The 26833-nt window shown below is 38.5% G+C and overlaps 1 protein-coding gene across 1 annotated transcript in view; it reads right to left on the reverse strand.

Moving 5' to 3' along the window:
- LOC127621128 (voltage-dependent R-type calcium channel subunit alpha-1E-like) overlaps positions 1 to 26833 on the reverse strand; it is a 158024-nt gene that overhangs the window by 37419 nt on the left and 93772 nt on the right. The window contains exons 5-19 of the mRNA XM_052094594.1: positions 23809 to 23912; positions 23295 to 23435; positions 22763 to 22956; positions 18696 to 18799; positions 16923 to 17038; positions 16388 to 16441; positions 14315 to 14404; positions 13975 to 14184; positions 11758 to 11870; positions 10726 to 10838; positions 10445 to 10576; positions 9515 to 9584; positions 9070 to 9187; positions 8537 to 8604; positions 8360 to 8451 (exon numbers count right to left, since the gene is read on the reverse strand). Coding sequence (XP_051950554.1) covers positions 8360 to 8451; positions 8537 to 8604; positions 9070 to 9187; positions 9515 to 9584; positions 10445 to 10576; positions 10726 to 10838; positions 11758 to 11870; positions 13975 to 14184; positions 14315 to 14404; positions 16388 to 16441; positions 16923 to 17038; positions 18696 to 18799; positions 22763 to 22956; positions 23295 to 23435; positions 23809 to 23912 — 1719 coding nt within the window. The remainder of the gene's footprint in view (positions 1 to 8359; positions 8452 to 8536; positions 8605 to 9069; positions 9188 to 9514; positions 9585 to 10444; positions 10577 to 10725; positions 10839 to 11757; positions 11871 to 13974; positions 14185 to 14314; positions 14405 to 16387; positions 16442 to 16922; positions 17039 to 18695; positions 18800 to 22762; positions 22957 to 23294; positions 23436 to 23808; positions 23913 to 26833) is intronic.

The raw sequence follows: 26833 nt of genomic DNA on the forward strand, positions 1-26833 counted from the left end.
TCAACCTGCGTCAAGAAGTTAGGTGAACCCAAGATGAGAGAGTCTGGGCACAGGACGGTAATGCCTGGATGCAAGAGGTAAATGAATCCCTGCGCAGGCAGTTCAGAGCTACCTAGCTAAAAGCAAAGCCAGATCAGGTAAATGCAGCTGCTGACCTGGTCACCAAGGAAATGCACAGCACAACATCTGACAACAACCAGTAGAAATGTGCCCCTAGGAAACCCAGGGACACACGCTAGGAGCGCAGGAGCCGGAACTGTTTGGTTCAACCACAACATCGACGAACCAAACAACTTCCGACAGTGCAGCAAGACAAGCCAGTACGTGGAGATTGCAGCAGTGCTCATCGTGCTCCAACAAAACTGACAATCTATGCCAAGCTAGGCGCAGAACAGGACATGACCTGGAAGGAAGAGCTGAGATTTCTCCATGTTTCATGAGCATGCTAATGGATCCGAAGGAGACCACCCATTTGCCTGCAGAAGTGAAGAAGATTTCTCTTCCCTCTTCAACCGAGTCGACTTTGCTGATATCTCCACCAACTCTCAGAGAATCAGCCACCATACCACCCGCCGACAGTGCGAGGAAACTGACTTCCATCATCACCTGAGCTTCGAGGAACCGTGTCAGAGTCAAAAGACAAATGAACACACATTCTACCCATGTCCTCACACGAATCAAGAGGTTAACATCTTGGCAGTGATAGATTATTATAGTGTGTTATTCTTGTGTATCAAGGATATTATTTATGAGCTGTTCACAGCGTCTCTGAGTGATAAAACTAACGGTTGCCTTCTCTCCCATGATTGCTAAAACCAGCGTCGGTGGCGTCACTCTGTTCTATCTCTCTCCTACTAATCACACACACACACGAACCCTAACAAACATATCCGCATATCCGCACATATCAACATGTCCATTTGGTGAGCAGATAACTTGCCGCACCAGTGGAGACACGCATTAAATGGGCAGACGCCATTAACCAGTCTCTCCGCCCACATTCACAAACACATTCTCTTGCCAGAAAATATGCGTGACGTACTCTCCATGAGAGCCACATTCGCCTTCCTCTCATGTATTATAGGCTTATTTGTTACCATATTTAATCATGTTACTGTTTAGTTTGTGGTTGGAAGTCGGAAGTTTATTGACTGCATTGTATTGATTATTAATTGATATTGCTGCATCAATAAATTTTGTTATCCTTGAAAGAGAAGTGTTTTGGTATTGTTCTGCATGCACTGGTGTCAAAGGATGGCAGGGGATGTCAGTGCTCGGATTGAAGCCTTCATTGTTTTCCTTATTCTCCGGACTTTGACTTTCCAAAGAAAACAATCCTATAGTGAGACAAATTTCAGGGTGGTGCCCTGGCAATAATATCCATACTAATATTCTATTGATTTTGATAATTAATAATTACCTTTGATGATTGTTGATTTGAAGGATAAATAAGCTAATGTTAATTCTAACCAATGTTCTATTGATTATAAAATGAATAATTATCTTTGATAACAAATACTATTCTATTGAATTTTATAACTGATGTTTATCTTTGATGATTGTTGTTTAAAAGGATTATAAAGCTAATGTTGATTCTAATCAATGTTCTATTGTCTTTGATTATTATTAACTATTGCTAATAACCAAACCCGCTCCTGAATGAAGTGCCCAACAATGACAAGCCACATTGGACGAGTGGCCACAATGGACGACGGTGGGTCGGACTGATCGGGGCACAAAGAGTAGACCCTCTGGTACTTCCTCCAGGGCTGTCACTCTCCACAGTGCTCTCCATACCCTTGCCTCGACCTCCCAAGACACGGCAGTGACCAAATTGTGCTGGGAAATGACCATGTAAAAGGAGCAGGAGTCAGAGGGACTCTCAAACAGATGAGAGAGCACATCAGGTTTGATGTTTTTAGACCCCGGGTGGTAGGAGATAGTAAGATTGAATCTACCAAAGAAGAGAGCCCAGCGGGCCAGTCTGGAATTGAGTCTCTTGGACGTTTTGATGCATTCTATGTTTTTGTGATCAGTCCAAACCAAAAACTGTACCTCAATCCCCTGCAACCAGTGGCGCCACTCCTCCAACACAAGCCTGACGGCAAGCAATTTGCGATCACAACATCATAATTCCGTTCCGTCGACAGTGGGAAGAGCAAAAAGAACTCCAAGCATAAACAGAGTTGCCAGCACAATTTTATATTGTTTATACCAGCCACAGATGTCCAAAAACCACTGGGTTACTGGGAGTCCAGAGCAGGTAAAACACAATCACCTCCTCATAGTTGGCGAATATTCTCAGACTCACGGGGGCCATGGCCATGAGGATCTTGCCAAGGGAGAAGCCATTTAGGGTGCTTAAAATTTCCTTAAAATTTCAAAGAAGGCGTTTCATAATAACAAGGTCATGCAGCAGTCATTGGGGACAACAAAGCTACAGACCGGCAGAGGGCGAAAACGACTCTCCACTGAACGGGATGACCGCCAACTCATTCGAATGTCACTCAACAACCGTAGGATGACATCAAATGACCTACAAAAAGAATGGCAAACAGCAGCTGGGGTAAAGTGCACGGCGAGGACAGTTTGAAACAGGTTCCTAGAGGCAGGGCAGACGTCATGCAAAGGTAGAAAAAAGCCCTTCATCAAGGAGAAGCAAAGAAGAGCCAAGCTGAGGTTTGCAAAAGACCATAAGAATTGGACCGTGGAGAACTGGAGTAAGGTTATCTTCTCTGATGAGTCCAATTGTTAGCTTTGCCCAACACCTGGTCATCTAATGGTTAGACAGAGACCTGGAGAGGCCTACAAGCCACAATGTCTCACATCCACTGTGAAATTTGTTGGAGGATCAGTGATGATCTGGGGGTGCTTCAGCAAGGATGGAATTGGGCAGATTAATCTTTTTGTGAAGGACGCATGAATCAATCCACATACAAGGCTATCCTGGAAGAAAAATTGCTTCCTTTTGCTCTGACAATGTTCCCCAACTCTGAGGATTGTGTTTCCAGCAGGACAATGATCCATGCCACACAGCCAGGTCAATCAAGGAGTGGATGGAGGAGCACCAGATCAAGACCCTGTCATGGCCAGCACAATCTCCAGACCTGAACCCCATTGAAAACCTCTGGAATGTGAGTACACCATAAAGTCACCCAACAGCAATGTGAAAAACTGGTAGAGAGCATGCCAAGATGCATGAAATCTGTGATTGGAAATCAGGGTTATTCCACCAAATATTGATTTCTGAACCCTTCCTAGGTTAAATCATTAGCATTGTTTTTTTTTAAATGAATATGAACTTGCTTTCTTTGCATTATTCGAGGTCTGAAAACATGCCATCTTTTTTGTTATTTGACCAGTTGTCGTTTTCTGCAAATAAATAGGAATTTGGGAGAAATGTTGTCAGTAGTTTATGGAATAAAACAAAAATTTTAATTTCACTCAAACACATATCTATAAATAGTAAATCCAGAGAAACTGATAATTTTGCAGTGGTCTTTTAATTTTTTAAAGAGCTAGCTATATATATATATATATATATATATATATATATATATATATATATATATATATATATATATATATATACACACACACACACACTGTATAAGTATATAACACAATCAGCAGGAGTGGGTTGGATGTAAAATCTGTGCTCCGACGAGATGGCGAACGCTGAACAAACAATGGGGCGGAGGAGAGTGGACCCTCGTAGGACTCGCAAAGTTGGGTTCAGACGATCAAGAAGAAGAGATGAAGAGGGAAGATCGCTGACTGGTCCACCGGGTCTGGAGAAAACAAAAAAGGTACAAACTGGGCTAGCAACAGAAGGAGAAAAGTATCAGAAAAACAGGAAATCCCAGAGCCTTTTCAGAATAATATGCCCCGCTTGAAGTGAGTGGTATGGGATCGGAAAAATTAATAAGGAAACGTATCCGCTTAGAAAGCAGCTGATACATAGACTGGTTAAACTAGAGAGAAGAGTTCTCAGGAGTAAATCCATCGAAGAACTGAAGAAATGAGGAAGAATAAATAGGCAGCATGTAATGAGAAGATGAGAGACAGCTGAGTGTAATAAGAACCACGCTGGCACAAGACCCGCTCAATAGAGACAAGCCATGTGCGGCGACACATGATAACTGTCAAACAAAAAACAAATACACGCCCAGAGAGAGATCAGACGTGCACGGACACACACAAGACAAAGATCCCCCATTTAGCCTTAACAGACTGTAGGGGCAAGTGCTGTTAGCAAGCACCTATGAAGGCCAGAACAGTACACAAGGGGGTGGGTGGCCAGCACCACACCCGACCACCTTTTGTCTCCCCAGTGGCAATGTTTTACACACCACACCAGGTACTCATTTTAGGCAGAGTCAACCTAGGGGAGGCCTGGGACAGGTTCAGATAATCATCACTGGTGTTGGCCATGAGCAGGAATCAATGTCAGGTCACCAGGTTCATAGTGCAGCACGCTAACCGCTACACTACTGCTCCACACACACAGCCAGTTCAGCCCTGAATCCCGACATGCATTCCATTTAGAAATAATCATACCTATGCCCTGTTCACCTCAAAGACCATCCACTGAGACAGAAGGCTAAAAGGTGTAATAAAACGTAATTTTGAACTCACTTTATAAGTAATTTTTATTGAAAATTCTTCAGCGTGGCCATCATTATCGTTTTCCCTTCAAAGTGCACTGTAAAGGCATCATTTTATGCTGTTTGTAATGCAGTAATGTGTCTTTTTGTCTAAAACCTGACAACCTGTCACACATAAATTACAAAAAAAAAACTAAATGTACTTGAGTCAGATAGGCCAGAGCATCTTTGTATGTGTGTGTGTAAACACAGAAAATAATAATAATTTTTTTAAAGGTGCATTATGTAAAAATTTTCATGTAATATTCACCTTTTTTTGCCAATGTGTGAACGACTTGTAATGCAACTTCCCGGACTTTCTAGGTTGCCTATTAAAGCCTGCAGACTGATTTTCATGCGAAGGGAGCGGGCCGCTTTTGACGGGAAAATCCAAAGGATGTGACATTTATGCGTGCTCCTGAGAGCCTTGCCTCAGTGCTTCTCTTCCGCTATTCCACAGCGACAACAAACTGCAACACTAGGTAACGTAATCAAACGGCCGGCTCCCAGAACAACACCAACACCAACTCCAACACAAACTCAGAGAAAGCCAAAAAAGTCATTTTCTGCATATCGCAGCAGTTTTGTGGTCCGTTCTGCATAACGCGTGGCTCATTTTAGCTTATCGTGGCCGACCCACCAGCCCGCTTGGTTCTCCCATTGGCCAGTCTGCCCCTGATCGGCCCCAAAGTGCGTGGACCCTCTGGGAAAATGCCCGGTATGCCTGATTATCAGTCCAGCCATGATCAAAACTGACCCAGAATTGGCATTCTTCTTATTGGACAGGTAAACTTACATAACTGCAAACCATGTGAAATAAAGTGTGATAAGGATTGATCTGTGTAATTTTAGCTAACTTGGTCTTGCCAGCTAACTCCGATGAATTGCAAGCTACCTTGCAACGATCTTCTCTTTATACTAAAAGTCAGGTATACAGGATAAATTTAAGCAAATATGCTGGTTTCTTATTCTTAGTACAACATATGACATACAAAACATACAATAGTGCAACATAACAGTTCAGTGCAACAGTAAACTGTCTGGTATATTTCAGTAGTATGTAGCTGTATCAGTATGCTATGCTAGCTGATAAGTAGTTTTAGTTTAGTCTCAAAGTCTGTAGTAATCACAAAATCATAAAAGTGTAATTTTAATTATGCTACCTCATCTGTCAGCATGATGCCAGTGAATCACTGTCAGCCTCTTTGTACGTTATGTCATTGTTTTGATTTACTTAATGGCCACAGGTGTAATTAATAACAAGGGTTTCCGAATCTTACATACCACACCTTCAAATCTGGTCACTGTTTTCAGTGAAGTTACAATGAATAAGGTGTGGAGCTTTCAAGCTTCAAAAGAATCACAAGAATATCATAAAAGTGGTCCATACGACTAATTTCTGCATTAGAAAATGACTGAAATTTAAATTGTTCTTCACTGAATATATTGGCATCTATGCTAGATCTCCTTCATGAAAATAGAAGTGATCAGTCAATTTAGATCTTTTAAATGAATCACTTACTCCAGTTGACAAAACCAGTCTGAATGATTTGTTTACAAATTAGAAATGGCTATGGATATTTCAATGGAGAGCTACTGTAGTGTATATCAAGATTTTAACATTGGTCTGTTTCTCCATGGTGTTTTTGTGTCCCTTTTGAAGCTCCAGTTCCCATTCCTTGTAATTGCACAGAGAAAAATTAAATCTTTTGTGTTCCATGAAAGAAAGAGTTTCATACAGGTTTGGATCAACATAAGGGTGAGTGAATAATGACAGAATTCTATGGATGAATGATTACTTTATTGCTCTATAATGACGCTCTTTTCTATCCAACACAGCCACAAACATTGGTTATTAGGTATAGAAAATTGTCAGCATGGCCAAAATAAAATAATAACATTGTATAGGGAATAGAGACAGTTGCCAAAGGTTTGAAACCTTTTACATTTCTTGAATGACAACTTAATTCTGGCTTAGCTTAACTTTCTTATTGTCTTTTATGGCCACAGTACAGGGTTGATAGAACTCTATATATCACCTCCAGCATGAAAATATTTGCATCTGCACTCAAACAATCATCCAACTCACAAAGTTCTACTGTGACAGCAATATGTTCCTGCATTATGCAACCTACCTAATATGTCAAGCAAAAAGAGAAGGAAAAATGGACCTAGAGCTTCTAAAGCATCTATGATCAATCAAGAGATGTAGAGGTGAGTGGACTGTCATGCCAAAACACATTAGACTGTCATCCCATACTTGCACATGCTCAATTTCAGGTCTGGCATCACATCCATGCAGTGTTAAAGGAATAATTTACCCCAAAATGAAAATTATATAATTTACTCACCCTCATGCTGTTCTAAACCTGTATAACTTTCTTTTTTCTTAGAACACGAAGAGAGTTAGGCAGAATGTTAGGTCACTTATAGTCACTTTCATTGTCTGGGACAAAGATGCAATGAAAATTAATAGCAACTGATTTTCTGCCTAATATCTCTTTTTGTGTTCTATGGAAAAAGATATAAATTCATACAGAATTTTCATTTTTGGTTAAATTATCCCAAAAAGTTCCCCAAAATATATAGGTGTTTTTTTTTAAGTGAGAACTTCATTTAAGGAAACTTCATGGTTAATATGAATTTTTAGCCATTTGGTTGCTTATTCTCTGTTATCTTATGAGATTAAGGAGAGCTAGATGCCTCTTCTCTGTTCTTACAAAAAATAGCATGTGTATTTAGGCTGACTGATATAAAACTATATAAAACTCAGTAATTCTCCTTTTGATGGCAACAAAGCTGTCTCCATGACAACATAATAGACTCAACCCTGCAGAAGCTGGGAAGCCTGCCGGTTGCTATAACAACTTGCTTTTGATTTTAAAGAAAATTATTGTGCTTTTTGAATAAACGGCCCTAAAAAATCCCAATGCAATATATCAGTAAGGAACATTGTTAGCCAAGTAATTGATTCGATCCATCTTTTGTAAACTAGCTGTAAAAACCTCCAAGTTGAAATGCTTGTTGCTACATTCCAATCTTGCAGCAAAAACGTGCACGCCATTAAATCAAACCAAACTTATTTAACTTAATTTGAGTCATACAACCTGTCTACACTAGGCGTGTCAATTGATGTAACACGCTGCAACTGCTTGTGGCTGTCTACGCTAGATGCGTCAAAGTGAACATTCTAAACCATTTATTTTATTTGTTGGCAGTAGCGCCAGCTTGTGCAGCACAAAAAGGTGTGACACTGTCGGTGCGACACACCGCAACAGATGCTTCCAGTGTAGACAGCTTCATTGAGTGGAAGGGCAAAGGTAAGCTTTTGATGTATTGTGACGCACTACTCACAACTGGTGTAGATAGGGTGATACACGTGAAATGCACAATGCTCTACAACTCTGACCTTGATTTTAAGGCAAAATATCTTAAGAAGATAAAACTTTACCAACTACTTACATACTGTGGCAACCTTACAACAACATCATTATAAAGTAAAACTAACGGAATAGCTTGTGCATCTAAGTGATCTGGCCAGGAAAGTCCTACAGGTATAGTTTAGCAACAGTTCCAATTTCGATTTATCTAAAATATTATCTGAATCCAGCCTAAAATAAAATGTCCAGACAAGAGACTGGTGCTAGCAATGTTAGTAAGCATCTCTGTGAGAGGACGAATGTTATAGGCGAGGATGTGCTTGGTTCACTTACTCTGAGGACATAAACGAGGACATGGGCCCAACCTCCTTGGCTTTCTGCAGAGCATGTTTTTGATTGAATGCCTCTTCTTCCTCCTCTTCGTCCTTTGGAATAGCAAGGCTATGTGTTATTCAATTGAATTATTAAAGTTTTAGTTTGTGAGACAAAAAAAACTTGAGCTAGATAAACCTTTGTGAGCTCCTGGGCATTGGCCAAGTTGTCAACAGCAATAGCCAAAAACACGTTAAGGAGTGTATCTGACAATATTGTCAAGGATAAATTGACTCAAAACAAAGAGCTATGCAGCATTAATCACAAAAACTAAGAAGCAAAAATTCAACCAAGCATATTACAATCTCAAAGATTTTTGAAATATGAAGTTGGGGCTGAATGTATCAGAGTGGTCCTTTTTTTAAACCATGAAATATAATGTGCTACATATAAGAGGGAGAGGACATTCTCATTCTAAAGAGCATTTTATTGGACAAAAACTTGAAAATGGCCCTGAGATTAAGATGCATTATTAATTTTATTTGGACATTTTTTCTGAAAGAGAGAGGCTGAACATTTTAAAATGTAAATATTTGCTAAAAGAGAATTTTGTCAAAGTTTTGGATTAAAGAAAGTAGGTTGAAAGGGTTAAAATTAGTATTTAACAAATGTTAAAAGCATTCAAATACACTGACATTGCTTGTAATGGATGATAAATTAAGGTAGGATACAATTTCCAAACAGAGTCAATACAATAAAGTAGACAGACGACCACATCCCTGACTTGACACCACCTTGAGACCGTATTCCATTGTACATGACTTCATTCCAGTCTTCACCAGTGAGAATCTAAAAGGAAAGTTAATTTATTACTATTATCTACATTTCAGGGTATACCAAATCTTTTTTCTATGCGGGGCCACTGTAGTCTCTTGCATTTAACTCATTAAGACCTGAAAGACGTGGACTATAATTTGAGACGAACAGGTATATTCATATACAAAGTAGTTAAACAGTAATACTGTGCGCTGATTCTAATTTCCTCACTGAATCTGAATCAATGCAATTAGATTTTGATCTAAATATTTAGCTGTCCTTCATAGCCCTATATTTCACTAAGGAAATTCATTCACTAAGAGTCATGCATTATACTCTGATTACTATTTTGAATCTTACCTGAAACACTGTCATGATAGCTGCTGGAAAAGTGTCAAAATTAGTGGGGGTGTAGTCTTCAAAAATGAACCTGTAGAGAGAAAAAAAGAAAATGCGACATCTGTGTGCAAGCCATTTTATTCAATATGAGCCTGACCAGGATCCTGAATAATAAATGATTTGCTTTTACTAACTGGATAACCTGATGAATCTTCTATTGTATTTCAACACCTGTCACTTATGGTTGCACTCCAAGAATTGCTTTGTAGCATGAAATTTGTTGCCAGTGGTCTGGTGGATTGATACACTTTGTTGTTAAGTTTAAAAGTGAAGCAGTTGGCTGATGATGTTAAGGTGTTATTGCATGTGACATAAAGGTATGGCGAGCCAGCCATACGCAATTAATTGTCGCCGCTGACAATCGCAATCACCGGATCACTTCCACAAGTGTGATATTGTGCAGAAGAACATGGGATGGCGGATGCACAAGCTCAAGCGAAGAGTTTACAGTACATCTTTTGCTGTGTACCAAAGATCACAGTCTGACCTTCGTATTCGTATGGTGTACAGATCTTAGACCAACAGAGGATCCAAATGTGACAAAGACTACCCTCTTCGATCAGTACAAAGAATAGAAACTTCAAAGATGCATGAGCGGTGCCAGAATGCTGTTTTTCATTTCAAATGCAAAGGGAGCATTCACATAGAAGTCTTAAGCAGCAATACAAAATAAAAAACAATCATAGAGAGGGTGTAAAATGATGATTAAAAATCTTAAAAAACTAAATTACTACCATTATAAGTAAACCTTAGGGGAAAAAACATTAAATAATGATATGTATGATATGCAATGATAGGTAAAAATAAATGCATTTTTAAATGCATTGAGATGTCCACAAAATTGTCTACTATGTCGGGCGTTACTTGTGAGATTGATAAAATATATATTACCTTCCACCGAAGACTTGCATACCCAGAAGGGCAAAGACCACAATAAATAGGAAAAGCAGGAAAAGCAAACTGATAATGGACTTCATGGAGTTCATGAGAGACACAACCAGGTTCCTCAGGGATGCCCAGTACCTTAACAGAACATAAATACAGCATATCTGAGTTCAGCACAGGGACATCTAGAAATTGAGCAAAGCATCACAGTCCAGTAAATGGATTATTGCCTCTTATAGAGGAAAATAAACCCAGGGGGCTACTATTCCAGGCGGGCTTGCACTTACTTGGTGATCTTGAAGATTCTCAGCAACCGCAAGGCACGCAGAACGCTGATTCCAAATGATGTGCCTGGTCTAAAGAACCCCCAGAGAACCTCAAATATGCTACCCACTATCACCTGGAAAAAATTCATATATATAGGCTTGATTAGATTTCGTTATCATAAAAACGGCTAGCATCTACTGTGCTTCAAAACATAGTGAGCTGCCTACTTGGGCAGCACACTATCGGCATCATAAGGGTGTTCAAATATTCAAACACACCTTTGAATCCCAAACATGCATGTTTCATAATTTACTTCTGGTCTCGTTTCTTTATAGCAGTATCAGCTTAATGCCTATACAGTACATTGCATACTTGCTATTGGGTTATATCAGCCACAAATGTACTCATACTTAAAGCTATAATTAAAGAAGTGTGTAATTTCTGTGCCAATAGCGTGACAAAATAAACAAAATTGCAGAAATAGTCACTGTTTTCAAACAGATTCCAGAAAAAGTTCCTGTCCTTCATTTGTTATACAAAAAGATAGGTCCCAAAATCACACCATTGTTTGAATCAGTGTTGCTGTGTCAGTCTTGTCGCAACGTTCAAACAAACAGAGCTATGATTTGATAGTGTCACAGACTCACTGTGTTGATGAGTTGCCAGAGTCACTTAGAGTTGACACTGCATATTAAGCTGGGATACGATAATTTTAACATAAAAAAAAAATCACACACATCAGATTTTAAAGATAATCTGATAATTAATGCAGAGTTATTAAATATGAATTAAAACTGAATTTTAATTATATAAAGCCACATATTGATATTCAGAGCTGGGTTCTCAAATTTACATAGAAATTAAAGACGTGTTCATTGTGCCTTGAGTGGCAAGGCATAACTTTAAAAACTATCAATTTCGATCTCCAGTTTCATCTCCTCTTATTTCTATGCATGTTTTTTTTCTTTCATGATAAAAAGTTTATTTAAACTTTTATTTTTGGAGTCACCACCTTGATGCTCTTTGACACCTAAAAGAACAAATTCACTTACCCCACAATCAAAGCAGTTGAAAGAGGAGTGGAAATAGAGTCTGGGCCCCAGTCCATACATCTTTAGAAACATCTCAGTGAGAAACAAGCCCAGAAACAGGAACTCTGCATAGTCTGCAGCAGAAAGGAATGGCTTGAACGTTACGTTATGCTGCTAATAATTCACATAGCAAAAAATCAGTATTTGCAGTAAAAATAACATTAAAACCACCAGCCTAATATTGTGTAGGTCCCCTCTTATGCCGCCAAAACAACAGCAACCCCTATTCTTCTCAACACAATTGTACACAGTGGTTTTCTGAGTTACCGTAGACTTTGTCAGTTCAAACCAGTCTGGCCATTCTCTGTTGACCTCTCTCATCAACAAGGCATTTCTGTCCACAGAACTGCCACTCACTGGATGTTTTTTTATTTTTGGCACCATTCTAAGTAAATTCTAGAGACTGTTGTGCGTGAAAATCCCAGGGGATCAGCAGTTACAGAAATACTCAAACCAGCCTGTCTGGCACCAACAATCATCTATTCGATTATCTAATCAGCCAATCATGTGGCAGCAGTGCAATGCATAAAATCATACAAATAGGGGTCAGGAGCTTCAGTTAAATTTCACAACAACCATCAGAATTTGGAAAAAAAAGTGTGATCTCAGTGATTTGGACCATGGCATGATTGTTGGTGCCACATGGGCTGGGACCAACACAGTATTAGGCAGGTGATTTTAATGTTGTGTCTGATCACTGTTTATATATTTAGTTTGCTAGATATTTCTAAATAAAGACTTATGGGGAATTCTCTAAGAATTAATTGTGCACTGTAAAAGCACTGGTTATTTGCATGTACTGTCTGCATTGGTTAAGTGCCAGGTTCACTAAAGGAATATGCAGATCAGGCAACACTGCAAACACGGCCACAAAAACACTGCTAAACGCAATTTGCACGGGCAATTCTGATCTTGCAGGCAGATTCTGAGTGCTATATTGTGGAGGATGCAGCAGACAAAACATCTGAAACAATTTGGCAGGACTGAACAGCATCACTATGGTGATCCAGACAGTGGAATCAGCACTTTAATATGTTGGAAAAAGGCTAGACTACACCACACATCTGAATATATGCCAGGTTTTAACACTTTTCGTCATTATTTGATGAATTGCTGTGGATAACAAACATCTCTTTTAAATAAAATACATTTTACTGCCTGCTTACATCCAGCGTAGCAGCCCGTGAAATGTAAAAAATATTGAAATTGTGCCGGACAATTTTTCTAAATGAAGCGCAATCTATAATAAGCCTAACTTACATAGAAAGGCTCGTTTGTGCAGAAAGCAATGACAATTACTTAAAGATGCTGTAAGCGGAAAGGTATGCAAAAAATTGTCATCCTCCCTTAAAGATTGTGGCAGGGCGGAGGGCAGGGCCGGGTTGTGATCCTACACACCCGGTCCCGTATTAGGCTAATCAAGCCTCCGAGAGGGATAAAGGTCAACTGCAGAGGATCGTGTGGCAGAGAGAGATCATTTACGGACATGTCCGTCATGTGTGTGTTTGTGTGTCTGTTTAAGTTTACTATTAAAATATTATTTACATCATCAAGCCAGTTCTCGCCTCCTCCTTTCCATCGACTACATTACATTGAAACTTTAACAGACAAACACACATGACGGACATGACGTTACATGTCCGTAACGATCTCTCTCTCTCCCGCACGATCCTCTGCAGTTGACCTTTATCCCTCTCGGAGGCTTGATTAGCCTAATATGGGACCGGGTGTATAGGATCACAACCCGGCCCCACCCTCCGCCCTGCCACAATCTTTTTCATAACAGTTGTATGTTGAGGGTACTATTTGGCTGCTGTTGTTTTAAAAAAACAGAATTGGTTTTGGAAAGAGAGGGCATGGCTAATTCAACGTCTTAGTCTCGTGTAAGTGGAACGACTGAAATTGCTTTCAGCACCTTTAATTTAAATACTCAAGGTGCAGCGCAATTTCAACACTGATTGAACCTGCTTAAACTACATTTCGGGTGGTTAGTGAATAAGATGCAGGTTTTTGCACTGATGGTTCTCAAGTAAACGTGCCTTATTTTAAGGACGTTTCCATATTTTTACTGGAAAACAAGACATAAAGACTATTAGAAAATAATTCTTGCAGTGCATTATCAGTCTAACAGCGAAAGTATATAAAGAAAATAAATGATAATTTTGCTCATGGTCTTACAGAGAAAGCTAGAAAGCCATGGAGGCTGTTTGTGATGTACGATGGCTACACAGATTGTGTTGAGGGCCACCAGACTCAGAACAGTCCAGTAGAAAGTGTGAGTCTTCACCATACGGCGAATGGAGATCCGCAGCATGCGTTCCTTCCGACGGAAATAGGAAGTTGGTCCTCTTTTAGTGCTGCGTATGCTGGCTCTGTTCAAAGGCATCCCTGATGAACAAAATAAAGATACATAGAAAAGCAAATAACTTGAAACTACTGTTAGATCTAGAGGGAAATCTGATGAAAACAGAAACATGCCCTGATCATATTCAGATTGCTGCTGGAAGAAGCCACTCACCTACAGATGAGATGTCTGCATAGTGCTCCTCTGCAGGTCTCCGGACATCATCTGCCCCTCTTCTTTTGATGGTGGTGGCTCTTTTCAGCACTGAGAACAGATGAAGCCATTTCTATTGTTATTCCAAACTAAACAAATCAACAAATTAATCAACTAATATCTGTAAGAAAAGTATTTTACTTTTTTATGTTGCATCAAGGTGGGTAGCCTGTCCACATTTCATTGGTTCAAAATTATGACACAAATAGCTGTGTATAATGCTGCTGCATTCACCGCATGTCGAAATAACCATAATAAGAGTTACCGACTAATAAAAAATGTTCACTGTTACAAGTTTTAACTTCTAATTAAAAGTCGGAAACTTTATGAAAAATTCTCCCACTTGAATCTCAGAGTTGTTGTCTCCTAATTACAGTAATACACTGTACAGTACATCAATATACATATAACATATATCAAATATGTTCTGATTGGCTGTAGATTTGTTGTGTCAAACACAGCATTTTTGCTTTCAGTGTTGACAGACAAATTACTTGTTGCTGAAATCTTGCTGGATCTTGGCAGGTCAGAAGACCTGCCAAGTGTAAATGTACAGGACAGTACATACCTCTCGCTCCAAACATTTACATTTATTAATTTAGCAGATGCATTTATTCAAAGTGACTTACAAAATGAGGAAGGATACAACATAAATGATTCATCTTAAACATAAGCGATTCAATTTAAGATGCCAGTATGTTTTGTTATCAGGATGTGAGGATATAACAGAATCAACAACACCAACTGAAAGTTCCCCAATTTAATCAAAGCATCCAGTCTAATAGCCTGCACTTAGGGACACACTGAACGGCAACAACAGTCATTGTTGCCAAGGCAACAATGGTGTAAACACAAATCCATGCAATTATATAATATGTACAGCATTATATTCAAGCCCTTTGGAAAGCAACCCGGATACCCACCAATATCAAACCTCATTCCAAGGTCCACAGTCAAGTCTCAGTCTCTACTGATGCCTTAAAGATTCTTAGCATACTTGGGACAGTTTTTTTTTTTTTTTTAAGTCAATCATTTATGATGATTATAGAAGAGAACTGCACACAGCAGGGACATATTAATGAATTCACCATGGTTACTGCCTGTTTTCCATTCAGAGAGCCTCAGGGAAGCTGTCAATCAATCAACATTTAATAAAAACCTTTGTTTGGGAAAACCAATCTCCTTGCACAGGGCTTGGGTGTCATATGGAAGGTTATCGCTTCACAGATGCGCACCAGGATCATGACATTCGATTTATTATGACATCAGTCTGAATATCCCTGTGATGCATTATGAGACCTTTGAATCACAATATAAATATAATGTCAAAAACACAATAAAAGGCTTTTGAATAAATTATAAAATCTGGGACAGAGAGCGAATTAATTTATTTAAAATATTATCATATGTGGCTTGTTGAACGTGTTACCGCTGAGACATTACTGAGGCTTTACGTTATTCTCCACAGCATCCACGCACAACTCACCATGCGCCCACCAGGGAAAGAACCACATTATAGCGACCACGAGGAGGTTTCTCCATGTGACTCTACCCTCCCTAACAACCGGGCCAATTTAGTTGCTTAGGAGAACTGGCTGGAGTCACTCAGCACACCCTGGATTTGAACTTGCGAATCCAGGGGTTGTTGTCAGCGTCTTTACTCGCTGAGCTACCAAGGCCCCCCCAAAAAGGGAATGCATATTTCCATTTCCATTTGTGCATTTGGCAGACGCTTTTATCCAAAGTGACTTACAATGCACTTATTACAGGGACAATCCCCCTGGAGCAACATGGAGTTAAGTGCCTTGCTCAAGGACACAATTGTGGTGGTTGTGGGGATTGAACCAAAGACCTTCTGATTAACAGTTGTGTGCATTAGCCCACTACGCCACCACCACTCCTTAAGGGTTAAGGATATTCAAAATAGACTCATGGCCTTAACCCTAAAATTATTAAAAAACACACACTTGCATCCCACAATATACTATATGTGGGAAAAGCAGAAAGAAAAAGAGCAGAGGTCAAACATCTCACCATCTAATGCAGACCGTCCAGAATTTTTGTTCTCCTCTGCAAGCATAACCTCCTCTGAAAAATGAAAGACACAATCAAATTGTGAAAAGTTTCATACAGATTTACAATGTTAAAGATGATACTGCATGATGTTCACTGCAAATAAATAATTTTCTTAATCAGTGTGTTTGTCTTGTTTTCCAGAAATGTAATTATTAATTTAATTGTTTGCTTGTTTTTCAGTATAAACCTCACAAATATTTCTGCATGAAATCAGAAAAAAAGATTGCCAAGGGTGTGAGAAAAACAAACTTGTTTCAAGAAATATTCTCTGAAAGTCTTATTATTTTATACAATTTTACTTCCAAAAAATATCTTATTTGAATGATGTTTCAATATTTTTACTTAAAAACAAAAAAAATTCTGATTGCACTGTTGTTCTGCTGGAAAATTGGGCGACGCTGTGGCACAGCATTATGTTCTGACAGATATGATGCACTTTGTTTGTTTTGCATGGTACATTTGTGACAGATGCCCCTGTTGTATGTAGGAGTACCTGCACGGTCGATCCAGGCCCGATATCCGTTCAGCTCCCTCTCGATCTGCTGCTGTCTCCTGAGCTTCATGAAGGCTCTTCGGTTCTCCACTCGCTCTCTCTCTTTAGCAAACTCCCTACAGGAGTCGACAACATACAATTACCCACACAGAGAGGGACGACAGGAATGGGAACACAATTAATTTATCAAGTAAGGCAGAGTGAGAGAGGGCTGCTTTCCAGTTTGCATACTAACTCGACAAGATCAGGATTGAGAAATGACCCATGTCAGATTTGCTTTCATTTTTGTATTATTTGACAGTATGCCTTCTTATATATCACTGGTATATGGTTTACTACATACTCAAAAGCAGTGTTGTAGTACTTGAGTCCAGGACACGGACTCGAGTCCGACTGAAGTCGCAATATTGATGACTCGTCTCAGACTTGAACACTAATGACTCAGACTTGGATTCTGACTTGGAGGTGAGGACTAGTTATAACCGTTAATCCTTTTAGAGCTTGAGATCACATGCATGTCATGCCATGTACTGGTTGCGTGAATCTCTGTGCTCGCACGCAGATTTCCTTTGCTTTCGCTCAAAACTGGATATGCACTCCAACTATCCCCCTGCTCTCATTCAGAGAGTGCATGTGCCACTCAAAACATGTCTTGTGTACTCGCAAATCTATTATAACACAAAATAACTGTTCCTCTGTTTATTCATACAAATATTCTGCATCTGTAGATGTGGTATAGTGAGGGAGAATACTGGAGTTTGAGGAATCAGCTAAAAATTTGGTCGGTGGTAATAAATAGTTAAAGTTGTACTGTAAGAATGATATTCTGATGCTCACTGACAACGTAAGAGACATGAGCAAATCAAATGACAGAAACCGTTAACAAAGAACACTTTGCGACTCAAGTCCTCTCAAACCTTTTACCTCAGTAGAAAACTTACCTTCACAAGTTTGTCTAGAACTCATTAAGGATTTTTCATAATCTATGTGGCGGCACATACATCAAAAATTAGCAAATATGTGGAGCAAAATAGTAAATCATTATTACGAGTTTACGAAAGGGAACATAAGATCATGTTGATGTGTGTTCATGCGTTTATGACAGGTGCAGTTTCACATAGAGATGGAGACTGGCTCGTGTGATGGGAGTTTATCACAAATGTATGCTAAAACAGTTAAGTAATCCCATTGTTAAAAGGACAAACCCATCCATCCATGAAAAATCATGTGAATTGCTCCAACGTCCGAATTATAATGAATTTTGAAAATATAACACTAGAGGACAATCCCTGTGAAAAAAATAAACAAATTAAATAAACTTCAAATAAATGGCAAGTGGAAAGTTATTTTCTGACATCTCATCTCATATTTAATTTCCTTGATTATTGTACATATAATATTGTAAGACGGAGAGACAGACGGACGGACGGACGGATGCTCGGACTCAAGATCTAGTTACTTGACTATACAACACTGCTCAAAAGTATATACTTTGATGTCACAAGTTAAGTATGTACTTTAAGTTTGCAGTAGTAGTATGTGAAGTCAGTAAAAACATTTAAAAATTCAAGAGACATGTGTAGAGACTGTGGGTTGAAACAGTGACAAGGTAGCTGAGTATGTATTGACTTAATCCACCTCTTTTCTGTAAAGATTAAGTTAATCGACTTCACATTAACCTCTGATAAAACTCATTACCCTGGGCCAGCTCAGACATTAGGTTAGATGTAGTGTCAACATAACTTAGAGACCACACTGGTAAATTGTACTCACCCTGACAGGACTCCTAATACCAGATTCAACACAAAGAAAGAGCCAATTATTATTAGAGGAATGAAGTAGAGCCAATTCCAAGTTGGGCCTAAGGCATCGTTGGTCTGTATAAACATAAAAAAGGAAGTACATAAATCTTAAGCATTATAACTAACATAGGGTAAATGTAGTGTGTCTGTAATTAAAAATAAAGCAAAATTTACATTGAGGTTTTATTTTGCAGTAGGGCTAAGTATCATGCATGCAATGCGATAAAGTTATAAGCCATAAAACGGTATTGTCAATCGCTTGGTTTTTATTTCTTCTGTGTTGCACCGAACTAGCCAACTCTAGGGGTGGTAGCCAGCGTCTTTACCACTGAGCTACCCAGGCCCCCAATGTCAATTTTTCTTGGACACTTAAGAAATTGTCTAATGTTGTGAACTGTACAGGAAACACAAAAAAGTGTGTATCAATAATATTTTATTTACAGATGTAATAATACATGTTTAAAGTGATGTTTAATGTTTAAAATTTGCACACATCCACTTAAAAAAGTTTGTTCACCCTCTTTAACATTTTGTGGTAAAGTATTGCAGATTACTATTAAGCATTTGTGTGAAGATGTCTTCATGCCATTAGACGCATTATTGCAAAATAAACAATAGATTTTTTTCTGTTTATTACTGTGATGAGTATATACTGTATCTCTGGTGAGCTCTTCAGGCGGGTTTGATACAGATTTGCACTCAGTAATCATCTCTTTTTTTATCTCCGCATCCCACTGTTTTTTTTTTTTCTTTAGTGAGGCAATGTTTTTGGAAACCGATGTTAAATAAACAGCTTTTATAAAGTCCAATGATGGTCATTAATGATAAATGAGTTCTTAAGTCATGACTTTTAGGCAGGACTTTGGCTGTATCAGCATTTGTTTTAATGAAATATTAACTAATGATTTGCAAAGATATCATTATGTTATGACTTTACTTGTTGAGGCACATGACTATTAACTCATCATTAAGTCATTTTTGTAATTAACACATTCATTTTCAGTAATAATGCAGTAATTAAGCATGTATAAATGCATATTACTGTACCCGTATTGGTGGACATTCAAATACATGGCATTGGCTCATTGTGATAATTAACACTATTAGTTCATATAATAAATTGTTAGTGAATTAATCCATGATGACACATTTAATTAATAGCAATTCATATATGACTTAATATATTAATCAGACAGACTCTTTAATAGTTGCTGATGTGGCAGTCATTAAGGAATGGCTTAGCTAATCATGAGTCAAACATTAACTCAATATTATCTGTGGATTAGTTAAGCATGAATTAAAATGCACCCATATTGTAAAGTGTTACCATATTTATATACCATAACATTAACTTGTTGATAAGTGCCCCCTTTTTGAGCACAAACCATGAAAATGACATACGTGAACTTAAATGGTTGTATTTTCTGAATCCTTTTGAGTATGGACACAGTTGTGGTATCTTTTGAAATTAATATATGTTGTTATTTCTTAAAGTTAGAGAAGCTGAAGTTTATAGTAATGGAAATATTTTGTGCTGAAAATGTATTTAGAATCTAGAAAAACTATAATAAAAGTGCCAAGACAACCCAGAAATACAATGTTCTCAAAGCCACAAGTCTAAAGAAATTATGTTTCAAATTTGAAGATGATCTAACAAAAAATGAGGTTCCTGCAAGCTTCTTTCTCTGAAAATTGCTGCCGGTATACAGAGTAAAATTAAGGCTCTGCCTTTCAAGACGGCACAAAATTTGACCGCACTTCCTGGATATTATGAATAAGACTACGCCGCATTTTTAAAAATAGACTTTAGAGACAGGCTCATTTTGTTTACAGGACTCTAATATATAAGCTCATATACAGTTTTACAACATGAATGCTGCTCAGATTGCATAGTTTGTTGAAGAACGATGACAAAGGGTAATTCTTTCAGGCGAGATTGCATGTAAACAATGGAGAATATATTGATATTTCTCAGATGTATCACTTTTATGGACAAAAACACTGTGTCTGGCTACTTGATGAGAGAGATAGCTCAGCTGCAATAAGCATGGCGAGATTTAGAAAATAAGTGGTAAAGAATTTAATATTAACTGAGACAAATTCATCTGAACTATTAAACAACAGAGAACTTTTATTCTGTCTCACAGCATTGAGGAAGAAGACAGTGCAGGTTGACCAATCAGAAGAAAGGAGCGTTTCAGGTCCACCCATTCATGCAAATCAAATATTCATGTCATATACATTTATTAGTGGAATCAAATAATCAAAACGCACAGTGTACCGTGGCAATTTTTCCAACTGAGAATTAAATCGAAATTACAAAAACAATTATTTATTTTTTAATATTGTTATTGTTAATAATTAAATATTTCTATTATATAGAATATATATCTGTTAAATAGACAAACAAGTCGTTTTATGGTTTTCCAATTTTGAATTCCTAATTGAATATGAAATGAATGAATGATACACGGATTAAGAACAGTATAGAAATGTATAGAGGTTGTTATGATCCAGAATGTATTTTCCATGGGTGTTCTGATTCTTTTATTTTTTATTATCAGTTGAAGGGAAACTAAATCTGCCCTTGTAAACATGTTGGTGACGGGTCAGTGGGGTGCTGCTCTGTCATGCAAAGGGTGTGAAAACTGTGTGGGCAGGTAGCATAATTACCCAGCTGAACTGAGACAAATTTTCCTGCATCCCAGTGTTGCTGCAGCGGCTCAGTTATGAGGGTGAAAAACAGACACTAGAACGTGTGCTCATAACCCACATCAACATGCATGACAGCACATGATGACTGATCAAAAACACTGTGGACTTTGATGACCCCGCTTGATCTGGATCTGGTTTTCTTTCATTTCTTTATTTTAGCTCTAATCTAATGTATATCAGAAAATACATTAATTATTCTGGTACACATTGTCTGTGTTTAGTTTTTAATGTAGCATAGACCAGTGGTTCCCAAATGCTTTTATACTACGACACCCTTTATTGTGTTTACTTTCCATGGCACCCCAACCACTGATAAATAAATATGCTTTTGAAAACACTATTTAAATTTTTTTTACACTCCCATAATATGTTAATGGCTGTGTTTAAATTAATATCATGTCAAGAGGGGCATTTTGACTAAGAAGTGCATTTGACTGTTCACAAGTGCAGCTGCATTCACAATGAGACATGAGCGCTCTATAGAGCATGCACAGACATACTATACGCATGTGAGCTTTTGAATTCAGCCGGCTGTAGTCAAACAGTGTGCGGGTACCAAATTGAGTCAGCTCTTTCTACTGCCGTTATTTTTAACATTGTGGCTGTCACAGCATCAGGACCCGCACCAGCTGACTCCATAACAGCTTCTTCCTCCAAGCAATCAGACTTTTGAACACTCAATCTCTCACGATCAATATACATCAGCACTGCACTTTATTAATCTTATTATCTCACATTGGACTGTTGTAAATTTTATTCTCTTTACAATACAACCTACTGTATATATTTACACTTTATATAGCTTTTTTTTATGTGTATTCTATATTAGGTGTATTCTACATTGTGTGTATGGTTTACTGTACATTGTATATTATTAATGTGTTGTGTAATTATATGTACATTAGATATGTAAATTGTGTTGTGTAAATATGTTGTTTATTGTAAATTGGTATATGTCTCGTCACTGTCACTGCTATGTTACTCGGAACTGCACACAAGACTTTCACCCACTGTTGCACTTGTGCATATGGTCGTGTGAGAATAAAGTGATTTGATTAAAATATTGAACTGAGCAGAGATTCCGTGGCACCCCTTGCCAGTCATGGCAGTATACCAGTTTGGGTACCAATGGCATAGACAATTCAAATCAGATCTATAAAAATTAAAACTCTTTAAAAGCAGGGTTCTCGCACCTTAAGACCTACAAATTTCCATGACTTTTCCAGTCTTAAATATATATTTTTTCATTTCAAGCAGGTGACAAGTTTTTTTTATAAAAAGATCTGCTGCACTAAAAGAAAGTGAACTGAGACAGAATCTCACATTATAGAGAACTGTTGTCCAGCCTTCCATGGTGATGCACTGGAAGACGGTGAGTAGAGAAAACAAGATGTTATCAAACTGGGTGATGCCATCATTGGGACCGGTCCAATTGCCAGAGCATTTATATTTTGGCGGACACCCACACTGGTTTTCAGAATCAGATGAGTGCACTGTCTCATTGTCTGCAGGAGAGGAGAGGAGAGGAGAGGAGAGGAGAGGAGAGGAGAGGAGAGGAGAGACATTTAATTCTGAAGCTAAATTAATTACGATTTATTTTCACAGAAATATCTATAAAATTGCCAATGGGGTTAGAAAAACAAAACTTGTTTTTCCTTTGAATTCTGTTTATCATTCTTACCTGATTTGCAAATTGTTTGTTTTTCTTTTAAAAAATTTTCTCTGAAAATAATTGCTTCTCAGGTAAATGTTTTAAGAATGCTTAGATATTAAATTGATTCGCAGTGATTTCAAACAAATATTTGAAATATAAGTTAGAGTGTGTAATCTTTCTTACCACTGATGTCATGTTTAAGTTCACAATGGCTGTGGAGTTTCCCACTGTAGAACTCCAGTCCGATGATGGCAAACATAAGAATAGCAAAAAAAAGCAGTAGACCAATCTGTAGCAGTGGCACCATAGCCTTCATTATAGACTTAAGAACAATTTGTAGACCTGATAACACAAACACAGACATAAAAATATCCTATTTATTACCTGCGAACAACTTTATAATACCCACATGCATAACTAACATAACTAAGCGTCCCATCCAGGCCAATGTTCCGTTTCCAACTTTTCTTTTCTTTTCTTCACTTAATGTGAAATGCTGCCATAAAATGTCAAAATCAAAGCCAATCAGAACATATTTGGTGTTTAATGTACAGATATGTGGAGTGGAAATTTGGACAGATGAGATTTGGCTATGGGCGGAGCTACCCAGCATGATGCAAAATAAATAAACTATGTATATATAGTGTCATATTTCTTCTCTACAATCAAATAACACATACAATTTAAAATTTTTCATATAGAAACATGAACATACTAGGAATTCCAGAAACCAGTTTGAGGGGTCGTAGCACTCTTACAGCTCTCAGTGTGCGCAGGTCTAATGAAATATTCATGTGGGCTCCCGCTGTAGCCAGAATCCTGTGAAGGAAACAAAACCCAATTAAGCCTAGAAATACAAATTAACCTAAATAAACAAGGCATTTGCAAAAACAATTTGCAGAATCCATGAATATTTCACAACTATAACAATGATAATGTTTCGTAAACGACACAATCTCAGTCATTAGTGATATGGTAATCGTCGCTATAGTGATCACTGATAGCACAACGTAATATTGTAGGTAAAGTAATCGAGTACTGGTGCTAAAAGTGTGCAGTCCCTAATGAGATAATACTGTAACTCTCTGTGACTGACAGCCAGCACACTTACTAATAAGGGTCAATTCAGATTCAGAGCTTCCTTTTAAGAGCAGCAGACATTCGTCAGGTGTGACCACTGAGTCATCTCTGTGTTTCATTCATACACCTGTGCATTCACATATACTGTAGCATCACACACATTTTCAGATTGAAGCACACAACTTTAATATATGGAGAAACCTGATATTTCATTTTTGTCATAAGTGACAATAATAAGGATGCCAGGAGGAACAGATGTGACACTCAAGACTCAGTTACATCAGAACCTCCATCTGAATTTGTGTGTGTGTGGGTGTGGCTTTGGCTATAAGGCAGGTTCAGCTATATGAAAAAGTCCTCTCAAATATAGTGGGAAATGTCATAAAACAACTTGTAATGTTAAATTAGTATGAAACTTGACAGGCTAACAAATCATGTGTTGGTTTAAATATAACACTGTCAACAGGTTTGCATGATGGTTAGGTTTAGGGGTATAGGGTATTGTAAATGTCAAAATCTTAGTATGAAAACCATTGTGTCTATGAGAGTTTCTCACTAATATAGCTTCTAAGGTATGTGTGTGTGTTTTTGTATGTGTTGTGTGTGTGTGTGTGTGTGTGTGTGTGTGTGTGTGTGTGTGTGTGTGTGTGTGTAGGCAGGAGAGGGTAAATGGTAGGGCTGGGTCAAAATATAAATATTCCGATTGATCGCAATCTTCATTTAAATGATCACGATATTGACTTACTACTAATAATACTTTTACCTTGAATATCTGATAAATCTAATAAATATATTGCAATTGAAATGCATAGTTTTGACCCTCATAATTTTGCTTCATATTAAAATCAAAATTGAATTAAAAGCTTGTAACTCGTAATCAAATCGGGAAATATGTATCGATACCCTGCCCTAATAAGTGGTGTTTCCAGCAGGGTGAATTGGGAGGGGGCAGGATATACTGTACGGCATACAAAAAATAAAACAAACATGGGGCAACAAAAGATGAAGACTATAGCTGCAAGCAGCTATGATGGGCACAAGCACAAATGGTCCATTTCCACCCGGTGGCTTTCGGAAAACAATGCAAGGTGGACACATGCATTTGGCATTTGACATTATTCTAAAAAAAATTTAAGCAATTTGGGAAAATATAATTAGACTATTTTAAAGTCTGTTGTAAGAGCCACACTTCTTGCTGCTAGGTGGTGGTGCTTTGACTGTGACCCAAAATAGTAAAATCCATGAGAGTAGTCACCAAGACTAAACATACATCTCAATTTTATCTAAATCACAAATTGCACACAGAAGATATTAGACAATTCCTGTTTCTCATTTTGAGCTTTAGCATGCCACACTCATAGGGAAATGAGCGGAGCCCTCTTTAGAGAGCAAGATAAAGTTTTGTGTTGGTAGCGTTTGGTTTCTGACAGCTACCCACTGAATAAAGTGTGTGTATAACCTGGGAAGAAATGATTCAAAGCTGAAATACTGGATTCTATCTATGGCAGTAAAGCAGTGGCTAGTTCACCTGGCACTCCTGCTGTTGGCTAATTAAAATCTACCACTTTCTACCCCACTGTGATAAAAGAGACTGCCAAAGAAAGTTGTGTGTGTATACATGTATGAGTGTGGAAAGTTAGACGTTCAAACTTTAATTTAACAAATGTTTAAAAACATTTTTGCCCCAAGTGAAGGAGTTCAAGTACCTTGGGGTCTTGTTCACAAGTGAGGGGACAATGGAGCGGGAGGTTGGCCGGAGAATCGGGGCAGCGGGGGCGGTATTACACTCGCTCTATCGCACCGTTGTCACAAAAAGAGAGCTGAGCCGAAAGGCAAAGCTCTCGATCTACCGGTCAATTTTTGTTCCTACCCTCACCTATGGTCATGAAGGTTGGGTCATGACCGAAAGAACTAGGTCGCGAGTACAAGCGGCCGAAATGGGCTTCCTCAGAAGGGTGGCGGGCTTCTCCCTTAGAGATAGGGTGAGGAGCTCAGTCATCCGTGAGGAGCTCGGAGTAGATCCGTTGCTCCTTTGCGTTGAAAGGAGTCAGTTGAGGTGGTTTGGGCATCTGGTAAGGATGCCCCCTGGCCGCCTCCCTAGGGAGGTGTTTCAGGCACGTCCAGCTGGGAGGAGGCCTCGGGGAAGACCCAGGACTAGGTGGAGAGATTACATCTCCACACTGGCCTGGGAACGCCTCGGGGTCCCCCAGTCAGAGTTGGTTAATGTGGCTCGGGATAGGGAAGTTTGGGGCCCCCTGCTGGAGCAGCTGCCCCTGCGACCCGACTTCGGATAAGCGGTTGAAGATGGATGGATGGATGGATGTTTTTAAAAAAGCCAGTGTGAACAAGATGAAAACGAAATATATATTTTTTTCAAATAATGAAAGTGAATGGTTACTGAGGCTGATGAGTGAGTATCTCTATATCTATTCACATGTATGTCAGACAAACATCTTTGGATACTACACTGCATCTCGTTGTTCCATTGTCACATATATTCATTAATATAGGCTGATAGAATGTGGTCTGTTACAAAAAGTTAAAAAAATGGCATAATCATGGCATGAAGACTGGCTGGCTGACTCAATGAAACAATGCTCAAAGAGCGTGTCTCTCTGCTTTTCCTTCAGGTAACCGTAATTATTTAAATAAGCGGGTAC

Source organism: Xyrauchen texanus, chromosome 27 (genome assembly GCF_025860055.1).
Source record: "Xyrauchen texanus isolate HMW12.3.18 chromosome 27, RBS_HiC_50CHRs, whole genome shotgun sequence".
In the NCBI taxonomy this organism is placed as follows: domain Eukaryota; kingdom Metazoa; phylum Chordata; class Actinopteri; order Cypriniformes; family Catostomidae; genus Xyrauchen; species Xyrauchen texanus.